Raw genomic sequence first — 27,013 nt, 5'->3', positions numbered from 1 at the left:
CATAATATGAAATGACATGAAATAATACAAAGAGAATCAAATACACTTGCCCTCTTCTAATCCCAGTGGGCACAAAACTAATTGGGAATCCAGTTGGTAAAAATGTATCAGGTCCAGTGGAATGAGACTGGGCAATGTCTGTGAGCCCTGGATTTCAAATCCAGCTCCAGACAGGCTTTACCATGACACAGGTGGTGTTCGGGGTGTCATTTCAATGCTCCATGCACCTGTTAATTTGGAGCTAAGAATGCATTGTTATATTAACTCTGTAGATTTTTTTTTCTCACTCACTCCCTTCTGACTTTCTTTAAGGTCCAGTTAAAAAGTGAAGAATCCAAAACCTTTGCAATGAAGATTCTCAAGAAACGCCACATCGTGGACACAAGACAGCAGGAACACATCCGCTCGGAGAAGCAGATCATGCAGGGGGCTCATTCTGACTTCATAGTGAGGTAAGGACAATAAAGAAAGCTGAGCACCAAAGAATCAATACTTTTGAACTGTGGTGTTGGAGAAGACTCTTGAGAGTCCCTTGGATTGCAAGGAGATCCAACCAGTCAAACCTAAAGGAAATCAGTCCTGAATATTCACGGGAAGGACTGATGCGGAAGCCTCAATACTTTAGCCACCTGATGTGAAGAGTTGACTCACTGGAGAAGACCCTGATGCTGGGAAAGATTGAGGGCAGGAGGAGAAGGGGGCGGCAGAGGATGAGATGGTTGGATGGCATCACCGACACAATGGACATGAGTTTGAGCAAGCTCTGGGAGTTGGTGATGGACAGGGAGGCCTGGCATCAGACACAACTTAGCTACTGAACAACAACAACAAGGACCCTGCCCAAGGCTTCAAGTCCCCCATTCCAAGTGGAAAAGCAACCACTAAACTCTCTGCCATGTGCGCTCACTGTTGCACATTAGATTCACACAAAGAAACATATTTTTAAATCAGATTTTAAGAAAGTTTTCACTAAATAAGAAAGCACTAAAATACTGATTTTTAAAAAATGAGAATCAGATTCTGAGAAAAAAACAAATATGTTTTTCCTAAAGGAAAAATCAGACTTCGTGATGTTCCATTTTTATCTTCAGTTATTCTGGAACTCTACATAGACCTCTGGTACTTGAAAGACAAATTATTAATACCAAAAATCAAACTATTTTACCTTTAATATTCTTTATTTCAATATTTTTTGAAGATTTTAAAAAATGAAATGACTGTTCCATCTCAGTATTTTGAGAGCACTCATAAGACAGCAGTGGGAATTTTTTTTTAATATATGCAGATTTTCTAGTTAATTTGCCAGTGGCACTTGCTGAAAACAGGGTATCATATGAATTTAAGTGACCAGTGCAAAATATACACATCTGTACTTTAAAGTGTCATCACTGTGTATCCATGTTTATGTTTATGCATGTTTATGACCACTAAATAGCGCTCAAGAGGCCATGCTTGAAATGTTAGCCAAATTGGAATTAGAGAAATCCCAAAAAGTCCTCTTGGTCCATAATCATTGGGATTAAGCTTGCTGGTGGCTCAGACAGTAGAGAATTTGCCAATGCAGAAGACACGGGTTTGATCCCTGGGCTGGGAAGATCCCGTGGGGAAGAGCATGGTGACCCACTCCAGTACTCTTGCCTGGAGGATCCCTTGAACAGAGGAGCCTGGCAGGCTATAGTCCAAAGGATCACAGAGTCAGCAATGACTAAAGAAACTGAATACAAAACATTACAAAGGAGAGTCTATGCCCTACAGTGTGTAAATCATAAACATAACCTCCTTTTTCCTCTTTATGAATTTAGATCTTTCTCATTCTTTTAATAAAATTTCAAGTTTGGCAAATCAAGAGTAAGACTATAATCTGGGCAATGAAAAATATTTACATGCTTTTAAAAACAGTAATGTTTATAATTCTTGTTTTTCTGTTTGCAATTCACAGATTATACAGAACATTTAAGGACAGCAAATATTTGTATATGTTGATGGAAGCTTGCCTAGGTGGAGAGCTCTGGACCATTCTCAGGGATCGGTAAGTTTTAAAAAATTTCTATCATGCCTTTGAAAATGTAGTTGATGGTGATGGTTTGTAAGGAGAGTGAATTATTATAAAAGATAGGTTTACATTTTATATATGCTTATATTTCAAAATGTAAAGTAACTATGGGCCACAACCCATAGTTGGCCACCATACACATGATTTAATGTGAATACGAAACTCACTGTTTCAGATTTGTAACCAATGATACAGGATTAGTCCATCTTAAAAATGACCTCTCAAGGTACATACAGAGGCCTTAGTTTAGCGTGAATATCATAGTCAGATAACTGTATGCCTAGAAGTCACTTCATTGCTGTTAACGATGAAGAGAATTAGTTATTTTATAGTTGCAATCTGGATTAACAGTCATTGAATTTTTCTACTCATTCTCCAGATAAGAATTTTTTCCAAAGAATTCCAAGTCCAAGAATTTTTTCTTTACTTTTACATTTCTCTTTGGTTTCCCTGGTGGCTCAGATGGTAAAGCATCTGCCTGAAATGCAGGGAGCCCCAGGTTCAATCCCTGGGTCGGGAAGATCCCCTGGAGAAGGAAATGGCAACCCACTCCGGTACTCTTGCCTGGAAAATCCCATGGACGGAGGAGCCTGACAGACTGCAGTCCATGGGGTCGCAAAGAGTCGGACACAACTGAGCAACTTCACTTTCTTTTCATTCTTTGATTTCAAAATTAACCGAATTTCCAGCCATCCTTTTCATTCCATACCTGATCTTGGGAAGAAGATGAAGCCACTTATAAGCAGTATTTCATCCAATCTAACTTAGATTTTTTCCTCTGTGCCCTTTCAGGACAGGTAAAGTTGGTCTAGTTACTGCCTGTTTCTTTTAATAATGCAAAATTAGCTTTCTAATTCCCATTTATGTAACTAACAGTCTTTAAAAAATAATCTATAAAATGTCCTGGGAGATTATTACCAACCTTAAATGTTTACTTTAAAAAAGACAAACAAACAGCATATTTTCTGTGAATGATCACTCAAAAGGCATCTTTGTTCCTTTGAACATTCATCTTTAGACATCTCTTTATTATTACAGTCTCATCCCTCAGACTCTCCTTCATCAGGTAACATCATTCAGACTCAGGGACAGACAGCCCTGATGTTGCCAGAAAGCCATGTTATTTTTTTTGACAATTTATTATTTTGTAGATATCCCCCAATAGCACAGCTAGCTCTTTATAAACTATTGCATTAGAGTCTCATTCCTAATTATATCCTCATGGTGCCTGCCTGTCTTTGTGCCCTTCAGGTCTTTTATCCCCATTGCCTTACTTGTATGTGTCAGATGGATTTCTTTTCACCTCATTGTGTCTTATTACACAAATATTTTCTTAAATTCAAGATAAATAAACCTATTAAGGATCATATCATTTTGGCATGAGGGGACAGGGTTAAACATCTGTACTGAGCTATTATATCACAGCAAATTACTACATGACTGTTGATATTTGGGTACAGATTATATGTCAGGCATTGTGATAGAGGCCAGGGATAAAATGATAAATCAAATAAATGTGGTCCCATGCCTCATAACTTATAGTCTGTTGCACAAAGTTAATATTTTAATTTGTGAGTTAATATCTGGTCTATCCTAATATGCTTCTACTATCTTATTTTTGACCTGACCTTTCAATCCACTGAAGTATTTGAAATCTCTTCCCTACTTTATTCTAATTAGAATAGGAGATTTATAGGTAGAAGTAAATATTAAAGCATTTATAAGCCACTTAGGCAGAGAAACAGCTATCTTAAACTTCTACTAACTTCTTTAACAAGACACAAACACCAATAAAATTTTTTTTAATAAAAAAACAATTAAATGTTAACCTAAAGTCCACTGAAACATGCATAGGCATCAATTTTCAACTTATTTTTTGAAATAAAATATTTCATATTTCTCCTTACTTTGATTCTGCATTTTTTAGGTACATAATGCTAGCCAAGGCTTACAAGTGAGATGTATTTTTGATCTATCAGGGTAGCAAAGGAGTGCAATTAAGAAGTAGCTTATCTGCCTGGTGGCTCAGTGGGTAAAGAATCTGCCTGCTGTGTGGGAGACCTGGGTTTGATCCCTGGGTTGAGAAGATCTCCTGGAGGAGGGCATGGCAACCCTCCAGTATTCTTGCCTGGAGACTTCCATAGACTGTATAACCCCTGGTGTCACAAATTGTTGGACATGACTGAGCAACTTTCACTTCACTTTCACTTATCTTGGGAGGAGAGGACGGAGGGAGAAGATCAGTGATGGTCCTTTCTCTACCTCTACCAGGCTGCTTTTTGAACCTTTCCTTTGTCCTCCCTTTTATCATCCTTGGGTTTGGGGCACTAGTTGCTAAGTCTCCCCAGTGTATTAAATACTCCTCAAGGAGGCATGCTCTGGAGAAACAGGTTACCTGATATTTCCTGAAGATTCAGACATTAAAAGCAATGGAGCTAACACATATAATATAATCTCAGAGTCACTGTCCTCTGCCAACTTTCTTTTTTATATATGTAAATAGCCTTATTACTTTCATTCAAGAGATTTTTTTTTTCCTATTCAAGAAATTGCTGGAGGAAAAACATACTTTTGGACATCCAGACTCCAATTACTGTTGTCACAGACTAGCTTTCTCATTGCTTGTTTAAAATGGGGCAGAAAATCCTAAACATTAATTGTTAGATCCAAAAAAAAAAAACCAAGAGAAAAAGAAAACTATGTTACTAGTCACAGTGTATAGAAAATATGTGTATTCAAAACAAACCATATTGTTCAATTTGTTTAATTTTCCTCTCATGTCCCAGTAAGTAGTAGTAGGAAGAAGCTATTCTGAAAGCATAAAGGAAATGTACTGGTTGTCAGGTTAATCTGAAGAAAGGCTTGTGTGACCCCGGAGCCGCAGAGGCTTAGCTCTAATAGCAACGGCATCCTCCTTGTTTTACCCCCCAGCTGAGCTGACCATTTCTTGCTTCTCACTCTTTCTTCTCATCAGCAGAGAAAAAGAACACAGGGCAGTTTTTTTATTTATTGTCAAGAAGTAAGAATTGATACCATATTTACAAACAGGTTTTGAAGACTATTAAATATTTTCTCATCTTTGAAATATAAGGCACTGAAAGGTTAATTCTGGCAGTTATTGCCCTAGTTTATTCTCCATTAGCTATCATGTTTTATCTTCTAGTTTATGACTTTTCCCCACAAATTGTTACATGATTTGGAATAGATTGGTGCAAACTGTATTGACCTCTCCTCTATGACAGTTACAGAATTAGTAACCCCTGCAACTTTCTTAAAAATGTAAGTGGTATATGGAATTTAGAAAGATGGTAACGATAACCCTATATGCAAAACAGAAAAAGAGACACAGATGTATAAAACAGACTTTTGGACTCTGTGGGAGAAGGCGAGGGAGGGATGTTTCAAGAGAACAGCATCGAAACATGTATATTATCTAGGGTGAAACAGGTCACCAGCCCAGGTTGGATGCATGAGACAAGTGCTCGGACCTGATGCACTGGGAAGACCCAGAGGGATCGGGTGGAGGGGAGGTGGGAGGGGGGATCGGGATGGGGAATACATGTATATCCATGGCTGATTCATGTCAATGTATGACAAAAACCACTATAATATTGTAATTAGCCTCCAACTAATAAAAAATAAAAATTAAAAAAAATGTAAGTGGTTAATATGGTAAGTATATATACTTATGTTAGGATATATTATATAGCATTAGTATTTATATGTTACATATTAATATCAGTTAATATATATTATAATGAATATAAATATAATAAACTATTAGCATTTTTTTTAAGTATATATATTGTTCATTTTTCCTATGAAAGTGAAAGTCGCTCAGTTGTGTCTGATTCTTTGCGACCCCATGCACTATAGAGTCCATGGAATTCTTCAGGCCAGAATACTGGAGTGGGTAGCCTTTTCTTTCTCCAGGGGATCTTCCTGACCCAAGAATCGAAACGGGATCTCCTGTATCACAGGTGGAATCTTTAGCAGCTGAGCTACCATAGAATATATTAAATAATTAAGAAACCATAATTTTCACATCTCACTTCTGGTCTTCACTCTTCCTGGATATGTTTTATAAGTCAGCAAGTAACTTTCTATATACATTCTCCTCTTTTCCAGCTACTTTATGGAAGGAGATTACTTGAATTCCATCTTAGATGACCGATTAGGTGGAAATGTGTCATTTCTTAGTATGGTTGAAATTACTTTTAAGGAAATGAGTATTTTCACAATAATTTAGCCTCCCTAATTTAACAATTGGCAATAAACCTGTAGCATGATGCTTCAGGTTTATATATGCTCTAATGAAAAGAAGGAACTTATTCTTCAGTAAGAGATGCTTTGATTTTTTCATCCTGTCATTTCAGGACTTGGTTTATGACAAGCTGATTAAACACTGTGACTAAATTTTGAGTATATTAATAAGTGTACATAACCCTTGAATTCCCTGAATCAAATTGTTGTTATATGCTGCCATCTAGCTAAGATAAAATACCCACTCCCTCCCACAGAGTATACAAGAGCCTATTCCTTACTTGTTAATTGAAATGACCCAACTGCCAAGGCATAATTTATTATTTCAGAGAGCTCTATAGGGCAATGATTTCTTTCTTTAAGCAACTTTCTGTTGGTAAAACAAGCTTTCATTTTTGTTTTAAATCAAATTTACACTGTCATTTCCAATTCTAATGGTAATTTTTCATTCTGAATCAGCCTAATGCTATGCTTTTTGACTGCTTTCCAAAAGTGTATTTTAAAATTCAGATTCCCTGCATTAAATGTTTAGTGATGAAACTGTTTCTGGTAAACATTTTGTGTGCATATATTGTATTGACTTGTCACATAACATGAAAATGGATTTGAGACAAATTTTTACTTAATTTTTAAAATCAGTTTCAAATATCTATATGTGTGTGTGTGTGTGTTTGTGTGTGTGTGTGTGTGTGTATGAGATACTCAATCCAGATCTGAGGAACTAGAAACCAGCTTTCTAGAGCCATCCAAATTCCAAAATGGCTCAGAATCAAATCATCAGGAACCAAAGACCCAATGATATACGTCAGTTCCTTCATGGTGGAAAAAGGAGGGTTTCGATTGTAAAAGGATAATTTTTACCTATACACTTGTGAGAGGCATGGAGAAAGTGAGAAGAACAGAGATTAGCAGAAAACTCTTCCGAGCTGACTCAAAGTGAGCCCTTGCAGTGAGAAACAGCAAATGTTGCAATAACAGCGATAATTAGAGTTGCAAACTCCCCACTCCCATCCCCAGAAGACTATCCTGTATCAGTCACTTTTCCTAGATTAAGACGCTGGTGGCACTAAAGAAAAGTTTTTTGATGCTGCCATTCCCTTCTCCAGGGGATCTTCCCAACCCAGGGATCAAACCTGGGTCTTCCACATTGAAGGCAGAGTCTCTACCATCTGAGCTACCAGGGGAGTCCCTCACACACATACAATAACAGCAACTATTTACTGAGTACCAGATGTGTGCCAGGCACTTATTTTAATACACACTGCACATTTTTTGTACCTTCACAACAACCCAAAAAGAGAATTTCTGTTATTGGCCTCATTTTGAACATGACAACACTGACCCAGAGAGGCATAGTTAGTTGTTTAAAATTAAATAGTAAGTGGAACTCAGATTTCAGTCCAGGACTTTGCTTCAGAGCTCACATTCCTAACCTATTACCCTTTCTGATGAATCTGAGTTTGTAGTGAGATTGTTTTGTCTTTCTGCGAAATATGAGTATCATTCAGCAGAGATGCCATGAGAAATTGATCTTTCATTAAGTGTATTCTCTCTTTACACTTTGGTTCTGTTTTATTAACAATTAAGGGAAACAGATCTGTTGCTCAGCATTTCAACAGCAGAGGTAACTCTTCTAACAGGAAGCAAGAGTTGTAAGCTTTGGAAAAGGCCCACCCATACTGCAATTAGACAGTCCTATTACAATGAAGTAATCAATTTTCTTATCAAAATAAGGCATGTAATGTGAAAAAAAGACAAAGCCTATGTACTGTTTTTCTTTGGATTTTTCTTTGCAATGGTCTCCATTGAGAAGGGATTGAGGTTGTATATAGCACTCTGTTTAAAGCTGTATAATAATCAGCTACACATGGATGCTTACTGATTCAGACAAATGATATCTCAAAGAAATATGCTGCTCTTGATAGTCAAACATAATTAAGGTCAAAGATGAAAGAAGCTTTAAGGTACTACTCTATCTCTTTTGCAATTCACAGGATTATATAGTGTCAGGGCTTCCCTGAGAGCTCAAGCAGTAAAGAATTTGCCTGCAATGCAGGAGACTTCGGAAACATGGGTTCAATCCCTGATTAGGGAAGATCCCCTGGATGAAAAAATGGCAACCCACTCCAGTATTCTTGCCTGGGAAATCCCATGAACAGAGGAGCCTGGTGGGCTACAGTCCATAAGGGCGCAGAGAGTCGGACACGACTGAGCGCACATGCACGTAATTCTTTTTCCATTACCCAGGATTATATAGTGCTAGCTCTGCAAAGATAGCTCCAAGTCAAAAGACAATCGTAGCATATTCTATACCATTCATTTCCTAATGTAAATGCAGTTGGTTGACTGAGCATGCACACATTCTTAATGAAACTTTTTATTGTCCTTCTAAGTTCAAATTGTTCCACCCAGGTATTGTTGTAGAAGGATACCAGGAACTTAGTTATTATAGTTAAGATTCTAAGAAGTAGATATCACTTAAGCCTCAAATTGTATTTCAACAAAAGACATTCCCTTTGAAAAGAGCTAATTATTTCAGTGACAGCTCTGGGGACATCAGTAATTGAAATGAAGACTAGAACTTTCTGGAGGAGGCTACATATTTTTAAAACATGACCTGAAAGATGGCTGCCTTAGCCTTAGAGTCACTGATTAGTTTTGCAGAATAGCAAGCATATTCTACTTTTCAGTTTGTTAGAATTTACCCCTCAATACTGAAAAAGAAGCAAATGTGAGCAAAATGCAAACTGGTATCAGTGACTCTCATGAAAGCAAATTCCAGGTCTCTACTTTGTACATTTCCCAAAACCTGCTCTCCTGTTATATCTTAGCCACCTCAAGAGCTAATGAGCTAATGTTCACACTAATTTTCTTGAATTTTCATGAAATCATTTAATTGCATTTACTACTGTTTGAGAAAGAAGAGGAAGGGAAGGCAGTTTATCTTTCTAAGGGATTCCATGGTGGGAGGATGGGGATGGGTAAAGTATAAAAGTTTTGCCCTAGGGCCAAGGAGTTAACATTAGATGATAAGGTTTTTCCTTTTTTGTTATTTCATTAAATAAACACACACAAACAGAGACAAAAAGCTTTGTTGCTAAACACCATAATTGAGTTGAAACAATCCTTTCCAGTTACCTTTTTCCTTCTATTTATCTTTTAGCTCTATCTTTTCCTTCTAGTAAGAAGGCACAGGAAATAGATAATGTCGGTCTTCCTGGCAGAAGTTTCAAACAGAAGAATACGTAGGGACTTCTCTGGTGGTCCAGTGATTTATAATCTGTGCTCCTAATGTAGGGGGCTCAAGTTCGATCCCTGGTCAGGGAACTAGATCCCATACGCTGCAACTGCCAAGTTCGAATGCCACAGCTAAGACCCAGCACAGCAAACTAACTAATGGAATAAATATATTAAAATAAGAAGAATACTTAGACTGTGATATGCTTTTATCAGTAGCACTGTAACTCATTTCCAAAGTGGTTCTTTGAAAACATTAACTTTTATTCACCTTCTCAGTAATTATATCTGTTATTATTTAGAAAGATTCAAAAAACAAGCTAAGAATAAATATGACTATACTCATACTCTCTTCTTTAAAAAACACCCCTTGGTAGACAGGGTCTAAAATAGAATTTGCCTCTCTTCTGCCTACCTCTCTGTAACTTTGCCTTTTTAGACTGTAGTAGGTTGTTGGGAAGAATCCAACATGAAACATGGTAAATGGCTGACCTCTTCTTCAGGAAGTTAGATTTAATCATCCTACTCACAAGAGCAAACAATTCCTTAACTTAACCCTTAAATGGTTTTTAAAACCCAATGCAGTGGTAGCCATATGACATTTGGAAAGTAGGACACTGGTCTTTGGAGTCAAATTTTGACATAGGAATAGAGTGAAATAAGAAATTAAAACTTATTAGACAAACGAATTTCTTTCATTCTTTTTATTCCCCATTTTCTGTATCTCAGCGGGTCATTTGAAGATTCTACAACCAGATTTTACACAGCATGTGTGGTAGAAGCTTTTGCCTATCTGCATTCCAAAGGAATCATTTACAGGGACCTCAAGCCGGAAAATCTCATCCTAGATCACCGAGGTTATGCCAAACTGGTCAGTATGTTTCACACGTGGTTTCTGCCTGCATTTTAAATACTAGTTTTTGAAGCTGTGTTCATTTGTGAACATTACAACCTCATTTTTCTTTTAATATATAACATTTTAAAAAAAACAGGTTTCAGCATTACTGTTTTCAACTGACTATTCTTTCAAGTTAAATAGGGTTATGGAAATTAAATTGGCTAGCTTTGAATGAATAAAATCCTGATAAAAACCCTTAAATAGGTGTTAATCATGCTTAATCACATGTATCCTCAGACCCAGAAAAGCTTCATAGAAGTCCTATTTCTAGCTGGCTTTCTGACATCCAAAGGGAATAGGTATTTGTATTATTATGGAGAATCATTATTTTAGATTTAAGAATAATGCTAATGCGACTGCCCTGGTGGTCCAGGGGTTAAGAGGCCCAATACAGGGGACACGGGTTTGGTCCTGGTCCAGGAGGATCCCACATGCCATGAAGTAGCTGGGCCCATGCAGTACAATCACTGGAGCCTATGTGTCCTAGAGGAGACTCCCCTGGTGGCTCAGGCGGCCCATGCTCTGCAAGAACAGGACCCACTGCAACGAGAAGCCCGCACATCGCAACTAGAGAGTAGGCCTTCTCACCGCAACTAGAGAAAAGCGCTCACGCAGCAATGAAGAGCCCTGCACTGCAACAAAGACCCAGCACAGCCAAAAAGTAATAACAATGATAGTGGGGAAAAAATGGGCTTTACAGGCAATGTTATCCAGTCCATGTTAGTAATAATATTAGTAATAATAAAATTGGTCAAGAGCTCTAAAGATTTACTGTAGAAAGGAAGTTCTCTTATTTTAAAATGCATAACTTTTGTAGACTTTGCATCTTTCAGTCCCTGATTCTAGTTTTTAAGTTTCTGGAATTTTTATTCAACCTATGGTTTTCAAAGAATTTATATGCCATTAATAAGTAATTAATGGCAATTAATTATTTGTATTCTCAACCAGTTGTTTTAGAAAAAATAGGTTTTCTCCATTTGAGGCTCCTCCTTCAAAAGTTTTCTAGGACAATGCAGATTACATTTCAATTTTATCTCTGTTTCCTAAAGACAGAGTTATTGGTTCCATAACTTTGTTATTCAGCTCCTTCAACAATAAAAATAGCTTCTCAATTAATATTAAATGAATTGTCAACTTCATTAAATCCAGCAGATATCTGGAAAATATGCCCGAGTAAAGGAGAAATCATTTGTTTATGCCCCAATCTCAACTGGCATGAAAGAAAGAAAAATAGAAAGTATTTCTGCAAAGAAAGGTTTGCCTTTATTTTCGATGATGTGAATTTTATCCTGTGTGAAGATTTCCACTTTTCCTGTTGAAACTGAACTGATCAGGAAGGCTTTGTTTGTTTGAAATATAGAGATGACTTCTTTTAGAAGACAGGACTACAATAGTTTTCATCCGTTTTTATTTTATGATTATCATCAGTATACTTCAACAAAGTAACTTTTCCACTTTTAAGCTTAATCAAAAGTGGCTTGAAATATCTTGTTTCTCTCTTTGTAAGGTTGATTTTGGCTTTGCAAAGAAAATAGGATTTGGAAAGAAAACATGGACTTTTTGTGGGACTCCAGAATATGTAGCCCCAGAGATCATCCTGAACAAAGGCCATGACATTTCAGCCGACTATTGGTCACTGGGAATCCTCATGTACGAGCTTCTGACTGGCAGGTATGGACATTGATAGAGAACTGCCTTATAAAGATAGACCAGCAAACAGCTCCTCCCTCCTGCCTTTGTCACTCTTATCAGACTATCTTAAAGTACTTTCACAGGTCTTGCTACCACACTTTTTAATTAGTTACGCAGATAACCACAGAGAAGGCAATGGCACCCCACTCCAGTACTTTTGCCTGGAAAATCCCATGAACAGAGGTGCCTGGTGGGCTGCATTCCATGGGTTCGGGTTCGCTAAGAGTCGGACATGACTGAGCGACTTCACTTTCACTTTTCACTTTAATGCATTGGAGAAGGAAATGGCAACCCACTTCGGTGACCTTGCCTGGAGAATCCCTGGGATGGGGAAGCCTGGTGGGCTGCAGTCTATGGGGTCGCACAGAGTTGGACACGACTGAAGCGATTTAGCAGCAGCAGCAGCAGATAACCAGGGATTCTTAAAGCAAACACTAAAATGGGTCAGATGAGTGCAACAAACTCAACATCAACTCTTGGTCTCATTATTTATATATATGTGAATGTGGAAAGATCTAGTGTCTTTCTGTGAGATCTGAGCCTAGTCATTTAGTCAGCAAGAAAGATGATAGTCATAAAAATATAGTCTGTTTTTCATAGAAGTTAAGAGAACCTGTTAGCAATTGTTATATCTAATTGAAATGTGAATGCAGATCTGTTGTGTAATAATACTGTAGTTACCAACAACTAAAAAAGGTACTACAGATACGACCAGGTATAAAACAGATCATAAACTCAAGGAAAAGAAAAACAAACAACACCACGAAGCCTTGAGCTCACTCAGCACAATGATTAACAGGGTCATGGTCATTATGAAGTAAAGAGTTCAGAAGAAGGTTAAATTTGTCCAGGGAGGCTTTTGAAGCACATAGGACTAGCTGGATCTTACAGGAAGAATAATGAAAAGTACAGCACATTCCAGGCTGTACTTGGAAAGTACTGTGCAAAGACATGAAAAGGGCCGATGGTAAGAAATGATGGAAGATCAGTAAGAGTCACGTTTCAAAAATAATGAGTGCTATACCTGAGGGTTCGGACTCCATCCAGAGAGTCAATCATTGAAGAGTTTCTGATAAAGGAGTGACATGTGTTACAGTATTTAAGAAAAACAATCTAGTGGTAATGTGTAGAGCAAATTGGAAGGATGGGGAAGCTAGTTTGAAGATCATTCCAATAATTCAGATCTAAGAAGAAGCATGCAGTGTAACAAATTACTTATGAAAACCTAGTAGCTACAGTGAAAATGAGAAAGATGGCACTTTTGGTCTCACGGTTATGAAGATACAATGAATCTATGAAGTACTTAGAAAGTCTAGAACATAAGAAGCACTTCATTAATGCTAACAGCTACTCCTAGTACTATAATTGCCAGGAATAGTTATGTGGTGGTTTTTTATTTCACTTGGGGACAGTGTATATCACTACTCTTGAAACACTTATGTTGACTTCAAATTAATAGACTTTATTGATATTTTCTGTTAATTTTAGATGAAAGATACATAGGCAAAGGTAGCTAAATAATATACAGGAGAAATGATTCAAAGAAACATAGGAAGAGTTCAGACAAACTGATCTAGAATTTCTCTGTGGCTGTTAAGCATGATCTCTTTAAAAAATATATATATCTTCAAAGATATCTGAATGTTCATAGATGACAAAAGTTGTAAACCTGCAGAGTTCAGGGACAGTACAAAGCTGAAAATCAGATTACAAGCAACATAAAATCATATATAAGCAACAGAAAATAGAATAATAGCAATTAAAACCCAACCAGGGAGAGAGTAAACAGACTTAGGGAAAATAATGGAAAAGAAGAAGGAAAAAAAAAAAAGGATATATAAATTGTTACAGAAAGAAGATACAGAAGTCAAAGGAAACAGGAAAAACAACTATGTATATGAAGGTGTTCAGTCACTAGGTCATGTCCCGAACTCTTTCTGACCTCATGAACTGCCTGGTTCCTCTGTCCGATATGTATATGAAGAGATGATTACAAATGTGATAGAAAACATACTCAATTAGGTAACAGAAAACCCATGACACAGACTTGATTCAGGGGATCCTGTTGATCGGCAGTGACCATGGGGAAACAGATTCAGAGTAATACCACCACCATGTGTCCTAGCGTAATTTGCTAGCTTCAGTGACAGAAATAACAACATAATCATATGGGTCTCTAAGCTACAAAAGCATTTTACATATGGGATGGGACTGAATTAAAGTTGGCTTCAACCTTCTCAGTAGTACCTTCAATGTCAAAAGATGGAATATCAAGAACTATGTAGTTCTGAGAGAGACAGAATATAACAACTAATTGTACAAGATTAAGTTATTCTTAAAATATAAAGACAATAAATAATAGTGGGTATCCCAGGCCTTTCTTGGCAACACTACTGTATGACCAAGTCAACTAAGAGATGAATCAAAATAACTTTGGTTATTAAGCAGATGGAAACATTAAAATCTTTGACAATCTTAAAAGTTTCAGGTGGGAGAGAGAAGGTAAGAAAAACTACAGGCATACTTATTTGTCATCATTCACAGTTAGGAATCTTAAGTATTTTTTTACAATTGAATTATGTCATTATAAAAGAATAAACTCCAAAATCAGTTTTTAAAATATTTTTTGTTTTTTTAATTTTATGGGAGTATAGTTGATTTACAATGTTGTGTTAGTTTCAGGTATAGAGCAAAGTGATTTAATTACACATAAACCTACTCTTTTTCAGATTCTTTCTAATATAGGTTATCACAGAATATTGAATAGAGTTCCCCATGCTATAGTGTAGGTCCTTGTTGGTTATCTATCTTATATACAGCAGTGTGTTTGTTCATCCTAAGCTTCTGATTTACTCCTCCCTGCTATGTTTCCCCTTTGGTAACCATAAGTTTATTTTCAGTATCTGTAAGTCAGCTTCTATTTTATAAATAAGCTCATTTGTTTCTTTTTAAAAAAAAATTAGACTCCATATATGAGTGATATACAATAGTTGTCTTTCTCTGACTTACTTCACTCAATATGACAGTCTCTAGGTACATCAATGTTGCTACAAATGCCATTATTTTGTTCTTTTCATCATTGAGGAATATTCCATTTTATAGAATGTATGTACCACATCTTCTTTACCCTTCTGCTGACAGACATTTAGGTTATTTACATGTCTTAGCTATTGTAAATAATGCTGCTATGAACATTGGGGTGCACGTATCTTTTCCGGTTAGTTTTCTCTGGATATACATGCCCAGGAATGTGACTGCTGGGTCACCTGGCAACTCTATTTTTGGCTTTTTAAGAAAGGTCTATAATACTTAGTGGCTATACCAATTCACATTCCCACCAACAGTGTAGGAGGGTGGGTTCCCTTTGCACCACACTGTCTCCAGCACGTTGTTTCTAGATTTTTTTGATGATGGCCATTCTGACCTGTGTGAGCTAATACCTCAATGTAGTTTAGAATTCATTTTTCTAAGGTCTGTTTAGGTCTTAACCCAATCAAATGTGGGAATGTTTGTTTTTGTGATACAGAGCTGCATGTTTTCCTCCTAGAGTTTTATTGTATCCTACATTACAGTTAGATCTTTGAGTTGTGTGTATGGTGTTAAGAGAGTATTCTAGTTTTACACATAGCTGTCTAGTCTCCCAGTACCACATTTTTAAGAGACTGTCTTTATTCTTGCCTTGTCTGTTGTAGATTGACCATAGGTGTGTGAGTTTAATTTAAGAGACATTTAGGAATTAATATTGTTGGTGAACAAATACATATTGAAATTGAGCATTTCTTTCAGTTTTATCCTCATGTTAATTTCAAGAAAAATTAAATTGAATAGTTTTTTTTTTAATTTTGAAAAGAATGGATATATAATAATCTTGTAGGTTTTTCCATCTACATAGAGAAATGTATGAAATTATATTTGTAAGTATGTTATTATTTAAGGTCATTGGATGATTTTTACTTTGAAGTAATTTTATGTTTCATGCATTGCATGAATAGCTTGGACAAAACATACATGACTGGCATAAACAACAAAAGTCACCTTTAATAAATGATTTTTGTTGTCATTCTAACGAAAGTTGCTCAGTCATGTCCAGTTCTTTGTGACCCCCATGGACTGTATAGTCCAGTCCATGGATTTCTCTAAGCCAGAATACCAGAGGGGGTAACCTTTCCCTTCTCCACAGGATCTTTCCAACTCAGGGACTTGAATTCAGGTCTCCTGTATTGCAGGTGGATTCTTTACCAGCTGAGCCACAAGGGAAGCCCTGTGAATACAAAAGCAAAAATATAAGATAGAAAAAACATGAAGTTGTTAACAATAAATCCAAGATGTGGTGGTCCTTCACTTTTATAGTGAAAATAAAATCTGGCAAGTTACCTTGAGAGCAAAGAGAATATTCAACCATAACATTATATAAAGAGAACATCCTTAAATTCTAGGAGAGTACTAAATAGAACTGAATGTTAATACATTATAAAAAGTGGTTTAAACTGACAGGTAACAGTTAATTACAAAGTAAACAGAAAATACTTATCACACAAAAATAAGCCCAAAATGGATTAAAGACCTAAGTGTGAGACTGGACACTATAAAACTCCTAGAGGAAAACATTAAGTCCAAAACACTCTTTGACATAAATTGAAACAATATCTTTTTTGATCCATCTCCCAGAATAATGGGAATAAAGCCAGAGATAAACACATGGGACCTACTTAAACTGGAAAGCTAAGGAAACAAAAAGACAACCCACAGATTGGGAGAAGTTATTTGCAAATGATGTGCCCAACAAGGGATTTAGTCTTCAAAATTTACAAACAGCTCATGAAGTTTAACATCATCAAAACAACCCAATCAAAAAATGGGCAGAAGACCTAAACAGACATTTCCTAAAAGAAGACATATAGATGGCCAAAAATCACATGAAAAGATGTTCACTATCACTATTAGAGAAACGAAAATCCACACTACAATGAGGTATCACCACACACCAGTCAAAATGGATATCATCAAAAAATCCACAAATAAATGCTGGAGAGGATGTAGAAAGAAAGGAATTCTCCTACACTACTGGTAGAAATGTAAATTGGTACAGTCGCTATGAAGAACAGTATGGATGTTCCTTAAAAAACTAAAAATAGAGCTACCATATGACCCTGCAATCTCACTCTTGGACCTATATCCAAATAAAACCATGGTCAGAAAGGATACATGCACCTCAGCGTTCACTGCAGCACTGCCTACAATAGCCAGGACATGGAAGCAACCTAAATGTCCATCAGCAGATGAATGGATAAAGCAGCAGCTGCGGTGAATATATACAATGGAACATTACTCAGCCATAAAAAGAATGAAGTAATGCCATTTGCAGCCACATGGATGGACTTAGAGACTTTCATACTGAGCAAAGTCAGAGAAGAAGAAATATCATGACATCCCTTGTATGTGGAATAAAGAAAGAAAATATACAAATGAACTTATTTACAAAACAGAAACAGACTCACAGATTTACAGAACAAACTTATGGTGGCCAGGGGGAAAGCCCTGGGGGAAACGGATAGTTAGGCAGTTTTTAACTAATATGTACACACTACTACATTTAAAATGGATGACCAACAAGGTCCTACTGTATAGCACAGGGAATTCTGCTCAGTGTCATGTGGAAGTCTGGACGGGAGGGGATTTGTGGGGGAGAATGGATACACGTGGCTGAATCCCAATGCTGTCCAGCTGAAACTGTCACAGCCTTGTCAATCTGCTATACTCCAATATAAAATATTTTTTTTAAAGTACTTGCTACAGAAAATAGGGACACAAAACTTAAGGCAGATACTATCCAGCCCTTTTTAAGTAATTCACTGTTTTCAGCTTTCTCAGTAGAAGGAAATAATTTGAACTGCTATTAATAAATATGACAGACAGAAAATAATCCATAAAATGTCTTCCCCCAAGAAATATGAATAAACACTGTATTAGAATAATTTCTAAGGAAATCAGCTATTAAGTCACATCATAATTATTTCTGAACTTGGAAAATGTGGTGGAAGGAGTTGACTTTAGTCACATCTGTATTTCCTGAGCCAGGCACAAAGCCACAGTCCGAGGATGGATAGGTAAATACACCAAAAGATTTGGTTAAGAGGATTGGCTACTACATCCTTTCTAACAAAGAGGAGGTCTTATGTTAGGTTATCTCTGAAGGCTGATAAAGAAGGAGAAAAGGATAGGAGGAGCACTATTCTGTAGGAGTATTAGTTCAACAAATATTTACTGACATCTTACTCTGTGCTATGCATTCCCCCAGACTCTGGGAATACCAGCATGGAACTGGAAGGGAAGATGGGTATAAAACAAATACCAAAATGAAGTTGTTACAAAGCACAATAAGTGGCAAAAAAACAGTTCTATAAGAGAGTATGATAGGTGAATCTAACTTTAAGTTCTGGTACTAGATCATTACATGATGTTAGTTGATAATGGTTATATGATTGGCTGTATTAGATTGATCACAGTAGGCCTTTTTGAGTAAGCAACATAACACTTAAGCTAAGACTTCATAAGTGAGGCCTTAACCAGGAGGCCTGAGAAGAAACTGTCAGGCAAAATGAACAGTGCCCTGAGGTGGGAGAGTATTTGGTCCTTCAGAGGTGCAGAAAGAAGACTGGTATGCCTGGATCCCAGTGAGTGAGGGTAGAAATGACATAAGATGGGGTCATATCAGTGATGTTCCTGTAGCCCATTCTAATGATGTTGGACTTCAAGTGTAATCAGTGAGCTTGCAAATGTGAGAAAGGGCCAAAAATTAATTAGAAGAGCCTTTCTGAATGACTAAGGACAGCAAGAGGGATTAGTCATCGGCACTAAAAAAGAAATGAGGGTAACAGTGGACAAACCTGACCCATTTAAGGGTTTTGCTAAATGATTTGCTTGGCAAGGTTTCTACACCATTTTGCTATTAATCAAGTTTCATTCCACTACCCCTATTAATATATGTCTCCAAATAAGAACTGATGTCATTTGTGGAGTTGTTGTTATAACACTGTAACTTTTCTTGTTTGAAAAACTAAATACTATCTCTCTTTTCATATTTGTCATTCTTGCAGCCCACCTTTCTCAGGCCCAGATCCTATGAAAACCTATAACATCATATTGAGGGGGATTGACATGATAGAATTTCCAAAGAAGATTGCCAAAAATGCTGCTAATTTAATTAAAAAACTATGCAGGTGAGCATTTCAACCACGTTGTTTTTCCCATTATGATCCTTTAAAAAATAGATTTTTTAACAATTATTATTTTATTTTTAGGGATAATCCATCAGAAAGATTAGGGAATTTGAAAAACGGAGTGAAAGACATTCAAAAGCACAAGTAAGTGTTCTTATAACTGAAGGTTTAAGAGTTCAGAGAATATCTCCCGAGGCTGATGTTTTTAAGTTCATGGTTATATAACTGATGCGACTAGTTTATAGGAGCATCCAATGAGACAGGCAAACTAGTTAGTTTTGTTATTTAAGATCTTTCTAGTTCTGTCTCAAGGACTTTATTTAGACGCATCTGACCCTGTGACATTCTAAACAACAGATTCACTGAATTTAGTTTTTCCCAACTCCTACTAATTAGGACTTTTCCTCTCCAGCATGAAAAACAAATATATATTTTTAATTCTGAAATTCTATTCTCTACCAGAATATTAAAAACAAAAGTATGCCACCATATACCATGCCTCATTTCTTTAACTAAAACTAAAACATATTTTTCCAACCATTTCCTAATCGGATGCTATGACAGTGGAAAAAAGTACAGAGTACAGTCATTTTTTAAAACAAAAGCAGCATCTTAAATATTAAACCTTACCCATGTTGATTGATTGTTCTAAAGCTAAACCAAGATCATGTTGGTCTTTTCCTATTGGTTTCTGTAACATGCACAGGAAATTCACATCCCTACCAAAGGAATGCGTTTACCAGAATACCTATGAATGTCTAAAAAGCCTGCAAGAATTTCATGTAATCATTTGCTAATGATGAAACCTTTCAAAGACAACAACAACAACAAAAACCTTTGTGATATTTGGTCCCCATTTCCACAGAAAAGCCATACTCAAAGTACCTTCATTATACCAAAAAAAGAAAGAAAGAAAATGAGATACGGATACATAGAGACCAAGACAGTGATGTGAAAAAGTTAATTAACTGAGGCTGCCCAGTGACAAAGATGGAAGGATAATTTTCCATCCTGACATTTCATTCCCTGATTCTACCTTCTTAAAATAACAACCTGTAGGGTACAGGGCCAAGCATGTTATGGCATTTATTAAGTTATAATGATCGTTTTGGAACAAGGTCATGACTGAAATAACTGGAATAAAAAGCAATTGCTGATTGGCCTTTAAAATTTTGACAATTAGATTTTAAAAAATGCATTCCACTTAATAAGCTAACATTTAAAATCTGCAATTAAATAGAAAACATTCTCATAATGAAAATGTTTGCTTACCTGTTTTCTATCAGTCATGGACATCATATAAGTTGTTTTGAGAAGGCTTTAGCTGAGGTAAAATGCCTTTAACTATCTACTTTTTCCTTTTTTAGATGGTTTGAGGGCTTTAATTGGGAAGGCTTAAGAAAAGGCACCTTGACACCTCCTATAATACCAAGTGTAAGTAAACTTTCCAGCTTGTAATTGTGTGATACACATGAAGGTATTTGTCAGTCATCAAAGATCTGCTATTTCAAAATTTTTATCCTATGATCAGCTTAAAATATAGGAGAAATACCAGATTAACATAATGACATCTTCTAAAAACCAAACTTTTAATGTGTTAAATATACAAGTGTTGACAGAAGAGTATAATGAATCTTTTTCCACCTACTATAAAAACTTTATACATCTTTGCCCAAGAATATATTCACAACCTTATTTAGTCATATTCATAAATTATTTTAAATTTCTGCACATTCATGTTCTCTCTATACAAGATGCAGTAAGTTCTGTAGTGTGTACTTGAGTATACTTAGATGAGTTAGGATAATCTGTTACTACCTTCCATTTATGACTCCACCAGGCTTTGTCTCCAAGAGTCCAATCCAAATGGGCCACATCACAACATTCCCTGCTGTGGTTTTTTGTTGGGTTTAGACAACACTTCAGCTACCAGTTTCAACAGCTTTCAATTCCTGGCCAATATCGTCTCATTTATGCTCCACATACTTCCTCCTCCCCTGCCCCCATAGTTCTTTGAAGTATTCCTAAGCACAGTCTTTTCTTTTATTGTTTGATCAGGCTCTAAAAGAAAGACATTCTCTTCTAATATATCAGATGTTTTGTTAAACTGCTAGCCCACGAAGTGAACTAAATGTTTACACTGTGTTAACCTGAAATAAGTTGACTGCATTTATATTTTTATTCAATACAGCATCTATCTAATAAAATGTGTTCAGTCTTAACTAATGAGGAGAGGGCTGCTTTGCACTCCTGATCTTTTCATTTATATACATCCTTTTTCTTGGACTAATTTAAGATCACTTCTTAATACAGAAACAATTGCTGTACTTATTATTTTAATTTATATGCTTATATTTATATTTATTCACAAACAAAGCAAAGTACAGATGTTAACTGCATTCATAAAGTTTTCTTTTTAGAACAAAGGCAGAATAAGAAACTTTAAGAGGCAAATAAAAGCCTAAAGTATCCTAACTTATACTCACCAGGGGTCTCCTTTTATGCAACAGTAGTATTAAATGGAGGAATACATATATATATATTTTATATATATATATATATAATATGTATATAAATATATAAAATAGAATATGAAGTTCTAAATATTATAGAATGAGAGAAATTAAAGTCTGCTTCTTCACCACTTTTATTTATGCTCTGCATATTGAACTGCCAGTAAACATGTAAGAGTTTACAGAGATGTTTTGTAATTATTTCTTTTGATCACACAACTTATTCTTTCCTAGAGTGTAAACTCTAAAAGGGCAAAAACTATGCCTATTTTTATTCACCACTGTAATCCTCAATACAAAGGACAAACCCTGCTCATAGTAGACATGCCAAAAAGAGCCACTGAATAAGGAATGAATAAAGAATGCTTTAAAAAATCTAGCTTGGAATTCCACTAATACTCTTGTTTACAGGTTGCATCACCCACAGACACAAGCAATTTTGACAGTTTCCCTGAGGACAATGATGAACCACCACCTGATGACAACTCAGGATGGGACATAGACTTCTAATGTATTTCTCTTACCTGCTTCTGCCTTGCTGAAGACAGCTTTTTCTAAGACACAGCTGCCAGCAAACCTGAAGGAAAGAGAGAAGATGAGTGCTCGGGGTCACCATGATGCCTTTGATCGATGCTGCTCCAGTAACTACAGTGGCATTAGGACTTATTGCTTAGATGACAATAGTGCTCTTTACATGTTTTCTGTTTGAACCTAAATATAGCAGTTGACATGGTGGTCCTGAAGCAAAGCCTTTCACCAGTAAAGAGATGTTCTCCATTGTTGCAATGATCTTGCTTTGCTCTGATTATAATTTGAAAGACTGTAAGAAACACTTTAATCTAGTAAAAGAGTCAGTACCTTGCTAGAATTATCAAGAAGATCAAAAAATAATATATTGGGTACGATAGATTACTATGGTACAAAAACTGGACTCTTCCCTTTCTTCAGGTGAGGGTTGTCGGTTCTGTTACTGCAAGCCAGTGTATATACCGTACACAAGAGGACCACGCATCTGTTGGTCACAGAGGTCATGTCAAAACAGTGCTAGAAGTTTCATGATTTTATTTCCCAGTAGTGCTGATGACGAGACTGAATGTTACCTTTCCTTTCTGACAGATTTTAAAAATTGGTATGATAAAAGCACAACTGCTATGGATTCTGCTGAGAAATTTCATAGCAGGTATATATGCGTTTTCACAGAGGACTGAAGAAAAATCAACATGCATGATATATCTGTTCATTTCTTTTTGATAAATTGGCATGACAGAGTGGGGGAAAAAAGCAATTCACAAACCATTTCATATTTTTTAAAACAGTGTGCTTAAAGATGGTCCTGGAAATAAATGACTAGCAGCCAATTGGTTTTTATTTGTTACCTAACACACCCTCAAACTGAGGCTTAAAATATTCCCTTTTATAAAAATAAACCCTTACGATAGGGTGGGGTGGAGAGGGATTAAGATCCATCCAAAAAAATAAAAAACTATATAGGTGCTATGTATATCTTTCATCTGTAAATGTCAGTGTCTGAACAGACAACACAAATTCTAATCATTGTATGTGTAGCCAGAGAATCAAGCATTTTCACTCAATTTATCAAACCAAACTCCTGTCTGATTTCACTTATACAACATAGTCTAGGGTTGAGGGAGAAAGGTGACTAAAAATGTATTTGAACTAGCTTCCTGTCTTAGGCCTGAACCAAAAGAAAAAAGAAAGCACAAAACCATTGATTCACCAGATGAGAAACCTTAACTTTATGAGGTCAGGAACAAGAGAAGAACCTGGCCAGGTGTGAGATTACCTTTTTGTCCATGGCAATATGCGTCTATTAACATGTGAAAGGAGGAAGGAAGGAGAGAGAGAGAAACAGGAACCTGCTATCTTAAAAGTAAATTAGAGCTAAATAGAACAGAAATATTACAAATCCGAAATATCATACTAGCTAGAAAAGATTAGGTTTGAAAATAACAAATTGATTTCATAGAGAAAAGAATCAGCAAAGAGTCCTTTGTTGGCAGGCCAGTTGACAACTATTAGCTGTCCTAAGTAGCAGAGCCAACTAGCATTATACCTCCTTAGACAAATGTGTAATTTTACAAGCTGTTATCCTGATTTGAAACTATGTGAATATGGCATATTAAGTAGAGGTTTGTTTTTTTGTTTTAAAAACTCAATCAAATGTAGACATTTCTATAAAACATATGTCCAACTAGATCATTATATAGTATTCAAGAAGGCATATATTATGATTTTTGTTTGAAATTTTCACATCATGACTTTAGAATATGATATATTATCAAAACAACAATCTAAGAAACATTTGGAAAACAAAAGTACTAAGGGCATATTATAAGTAATTACAATAAATTTAAAATTTTGATCTTAAGATATTATTATTCTCATATTATTGGATTTTTCCCTCTCTTAATAATTTCTCAAAATTGTTCCTCAAGATACCTTCTTCTACAGGTTTTACAAAACATTATTAAACATATCAATCTGAAATCCAGCTATTAATGCTACTTCAGAAGTTTAATATTGCTTTTAATTTGGGCTTTTAAAAATATATAATTGCAACATTACAGTCAATGTTCAGTGATTTTTTTTTTTAAAGACAGCGGTTTAGGCATGCTAAAGGTTGCTAGAAAATGAAGTTTATCCAGTCATTTTAGATAAGAGAATCTTCTCCTGCAACTTTTAAAATATCCCAATAGCCCCAGAAATTAGCACTTACTCTGGGTTTGGAACTATGGTTCAAGTCTAAGACAACCAATATGTTCAAGTTTTGTGGGGAAGGAAGAAGTGGCATTCAGCATAATGTAACTGTAGGTCATTTCTGCCACTTGTTATCGCATCTTTGTTCATTTCACTTGTGGCACTGCATTAGGCTGTCTAAAGCAATCACCAAAAAAATACAGGTGAACTACATCTTACAAGAGTTACTAAGAGAAAACATTCATCTAATGTTCAACAATGAATTTTAAGGATTTAAATCTTGTCTTAATGAGGACACTAGGGCTAAAATTCATGGTTGGCTTCACAAAGCACATCTCACTTTATTTCTGAATTTTTCATGCCCCTTCTCATTTCTTACAAGAACATCCAGATAAGTTAGAATAGTGCCAACTTGTCTGATCTGTTAACTTTTTGTTAATATTTCAAGTATGGGATATAAGGGCTTTGTGTGTGTCCTGACTCACAGGAAAACTGAAAACTGCCAAGGAAAGGAATATCATTATACTTGAGATAGATTGACTACATTAGGAAAAATGAATTTTGGAAATTTGCTATGAACGATTTTTATGTTTCTACCTTCTTTAATATAGGAATCAGATCCACATGCCATTTAAAACAAATTAATTTTTATTATATTCTTTACAAATCATAATTTTTACCTAAAATTATGGGATATGCATGTGAAGCACACATGTATACTATATAAATTCAACTACTGAATTTTTCCTGTTTTATTTCTAAAAGACTGAACTGATGGTGAACTTAAAGAAGTCAGCTACCATGAAAATAAGGCTATTAGAACTGATTTCATACGGTAGAGGTGATGTGTGCATTCTCCATAACAATGTTTTCTTTCACAATAGGACCACAGACAAATATTTATGTAAATAGATATTTTTGTGTGATATTTTGTGGTACATATAACTTTTTTTAGTGTTTCACAGCATTATTATTTCATTTAATTTGTATGGAATAAAGTTTTTAGGTCCAAGTAGACTTGAATTAATGTCCTGATTGTCAGTATTATTGAAAATTCTGTCAACTGTACTGTTACTCATCCGTCCCATAGTTTAGAACATGACCTGGCTATCTGGCATTGTTGCAAGTGCCTTAAATTCATGGCATCCTATTAAAAAACAAATTTGGTGTTATGCTGCATGACAAAGACAAACACACCTCAAAACGTTGTCCTTTCTTAGCTTGCTGCGTTTTACAGTTCTTTCTGCTGACAATTTATAAGCCTTTATTATATAATATTGATGAATTACAGAAATGATGAAGTCGTTCTCTTATTTCTGTTCAATGTACCAGAGCTGTGTATCTGTTAATGAGATACAGCGTCATTTCTGTGAAATGTATAAATGTATGTGCAGGTCAAATTAATATATGACATACTATCAGTCTGTATACAGGTATTCCTGTTTTGCTAAGTTGTGCAGATTCAGTTTAAAAAAAAAATTAGTGCAGTCAAGTTATGAAATCTCCCTTTTTAGACTCTGTGAAAAACCATCCAACTCAAAAGAAAAATTGGAAAATGACTGCTAACCAAGCCTCATCATGAAACCAATGATGAACAAAGTGCACCGCTCAACAAAACAGGATGCTTCCTCTGAGTTCTTGTATATGCAAATCACTTATAAGGCAAGTTTTCAACAGACCTAGAAAGCTAAACGTTGAAAGTGTGTTGTTAGCCGTCCTCTTTATCTGCCCTTGCATCAACAGACAGAGCTCTGGGACAGGACAGTGACTCAGAGGTTTGGACTTTCCGAGTAAAGGGACATTTCTTGAAGCATCATCTATCAAATTTATTTCAATGTATGATGTTTTTACAACTGGTCAGTTCTTTTGTATTCTTACAGCTATGGTTATTTGATTGTCCCCTTACAATTTGTTCTACATGAAAGAGTCCTTTGTTAGTCAGAATGCAACAACCGTCATCCAGTGGTCACTGACCACTTGCACTCTTTTGATGTAGATTAAAAACTTTTTCATAAACTTAACCTGCTTTGATTTGCTCTGTATTTTTCCTGCAGCTGTAATTGCCGAGTGCCTGTTGTATACTTTATAGAGTTGAAATAAAAAAATAATTACTTTTGAACTTAGTTGATGTTTCATTTCAGACAAGAGTCCAAGGGCAGAATTGGTGTATTAAAACTGAAATAGCATGCAGTGATTTGTAGAATGTCCCTATAACATTTTAGAAAATACTTATAAATCAAATGTCCTGCAAAAAGTGATATATTATTTATTGTTCAGTTGCTAAGTTGTGTCCAACTCTTTTGCAACTCCGTTTGTAGCCTGCCAGGCACCCCTGTCCATGGGATTTTCCAGGCAAGAACACTGGAGTGAGTTGCCATTTCCTTCTCCAGGGGATCTTCGAAACCCAGGGATCGAACCC

At 35.9% G+C, this 27,013-nt stretch overlaps 1 protein-coding gene, 1 long non-coding RNA gene and 1 other non-coding gene across 6 annotated transcripts in view; 2 read left to right on the top strand and 1 right to left on the bottom strand.

The window, feature by feature from the left end:
- Positions 1-26,713, top strand: part of PRKG1 (protein kinase cGMP-dependent 1) — a 1,335,516-nt gene extending 1,308,803 nt beyond the window's left edge. For all 3 annotated transcript variants that reach the window (XM_070470571.1, XM_070470570.1, XM_020889075.2), the window contains 8 exons: positions 313-452; positions 1,940-2,029; positions 10,283-10,424; positions 11,959-12,122; positions 19,241-19,363; positions 19,445-19,507; positions 20,731-20,797; positions 22,288-26,713. In XM_070470571.1, the coding sequence (XP_070326672.1) occupies positions 313-452; positions 1,940-2,029; positions 10,283-10,424; positions 11,959-12,122; positions 19,241-19,363; positions 19,445-19,507; positions 20,731-20,797; positions 22,288-22,386 (888 nt within the window). In that variant the 3' untranslated portion in view covers positions 22,387-26,713. The remainder of the gene's footprint in view (positions 1-312; positions 453-1,939; positions 2,030-10,282; positions 10,425-11,958; positions 12,123-19,240; positions 19,364-19,444; positions 19,508-20,730; positions 20,798-22,287) is intronic.
- Positions 1-27,013, bottom strand: part of LOC139036024 (uncharacterized) — a 139,523-nt gene that overhangs the window by 55,800 nt on the left and 56,710 nt on the right. For both annotated transcript variants that reach the window (XR_011488708.1, XR_011488707.1), the window contains exon 2: positions 22,401-22,453. This is a non-coding gene — a long non-coding RNA (uncharacterized lncRNA). The remainder of the gene's footprint in view (positions 1-22,400; positions 22,454-27,013) is intronic.
- On the top strand, positions 2,501-2,573 carry TRNAF-GAA (transfer RNA phenylalanine (anticodon GAA)). Its single transcript has one exon. It is a non-coding gene; the product is annotated as a tRNA-Phe (tRNA).

This window comes from Odocoileus virginianus, chromosome 7 (genome assembly GCF_023699985.2).
Source record: "Odocoileus virginianus isolate 20LAN1187 ecotype Illinois chromosome 7, Ovbor_1.2, whole genome shotgun sequence".
Taxonomy (NCBI): Eukaryota; Metazoa; Chordata; class Mammalia; order Artiodactyla; family Cervidae; genus Odocoileus; species Odocoileus virginianus.
The sequence above is the reverse complement of the archived record's forward strand: the minus strand, read 5'-3'. Positions and strand labels throughout refer to the sequence as shown.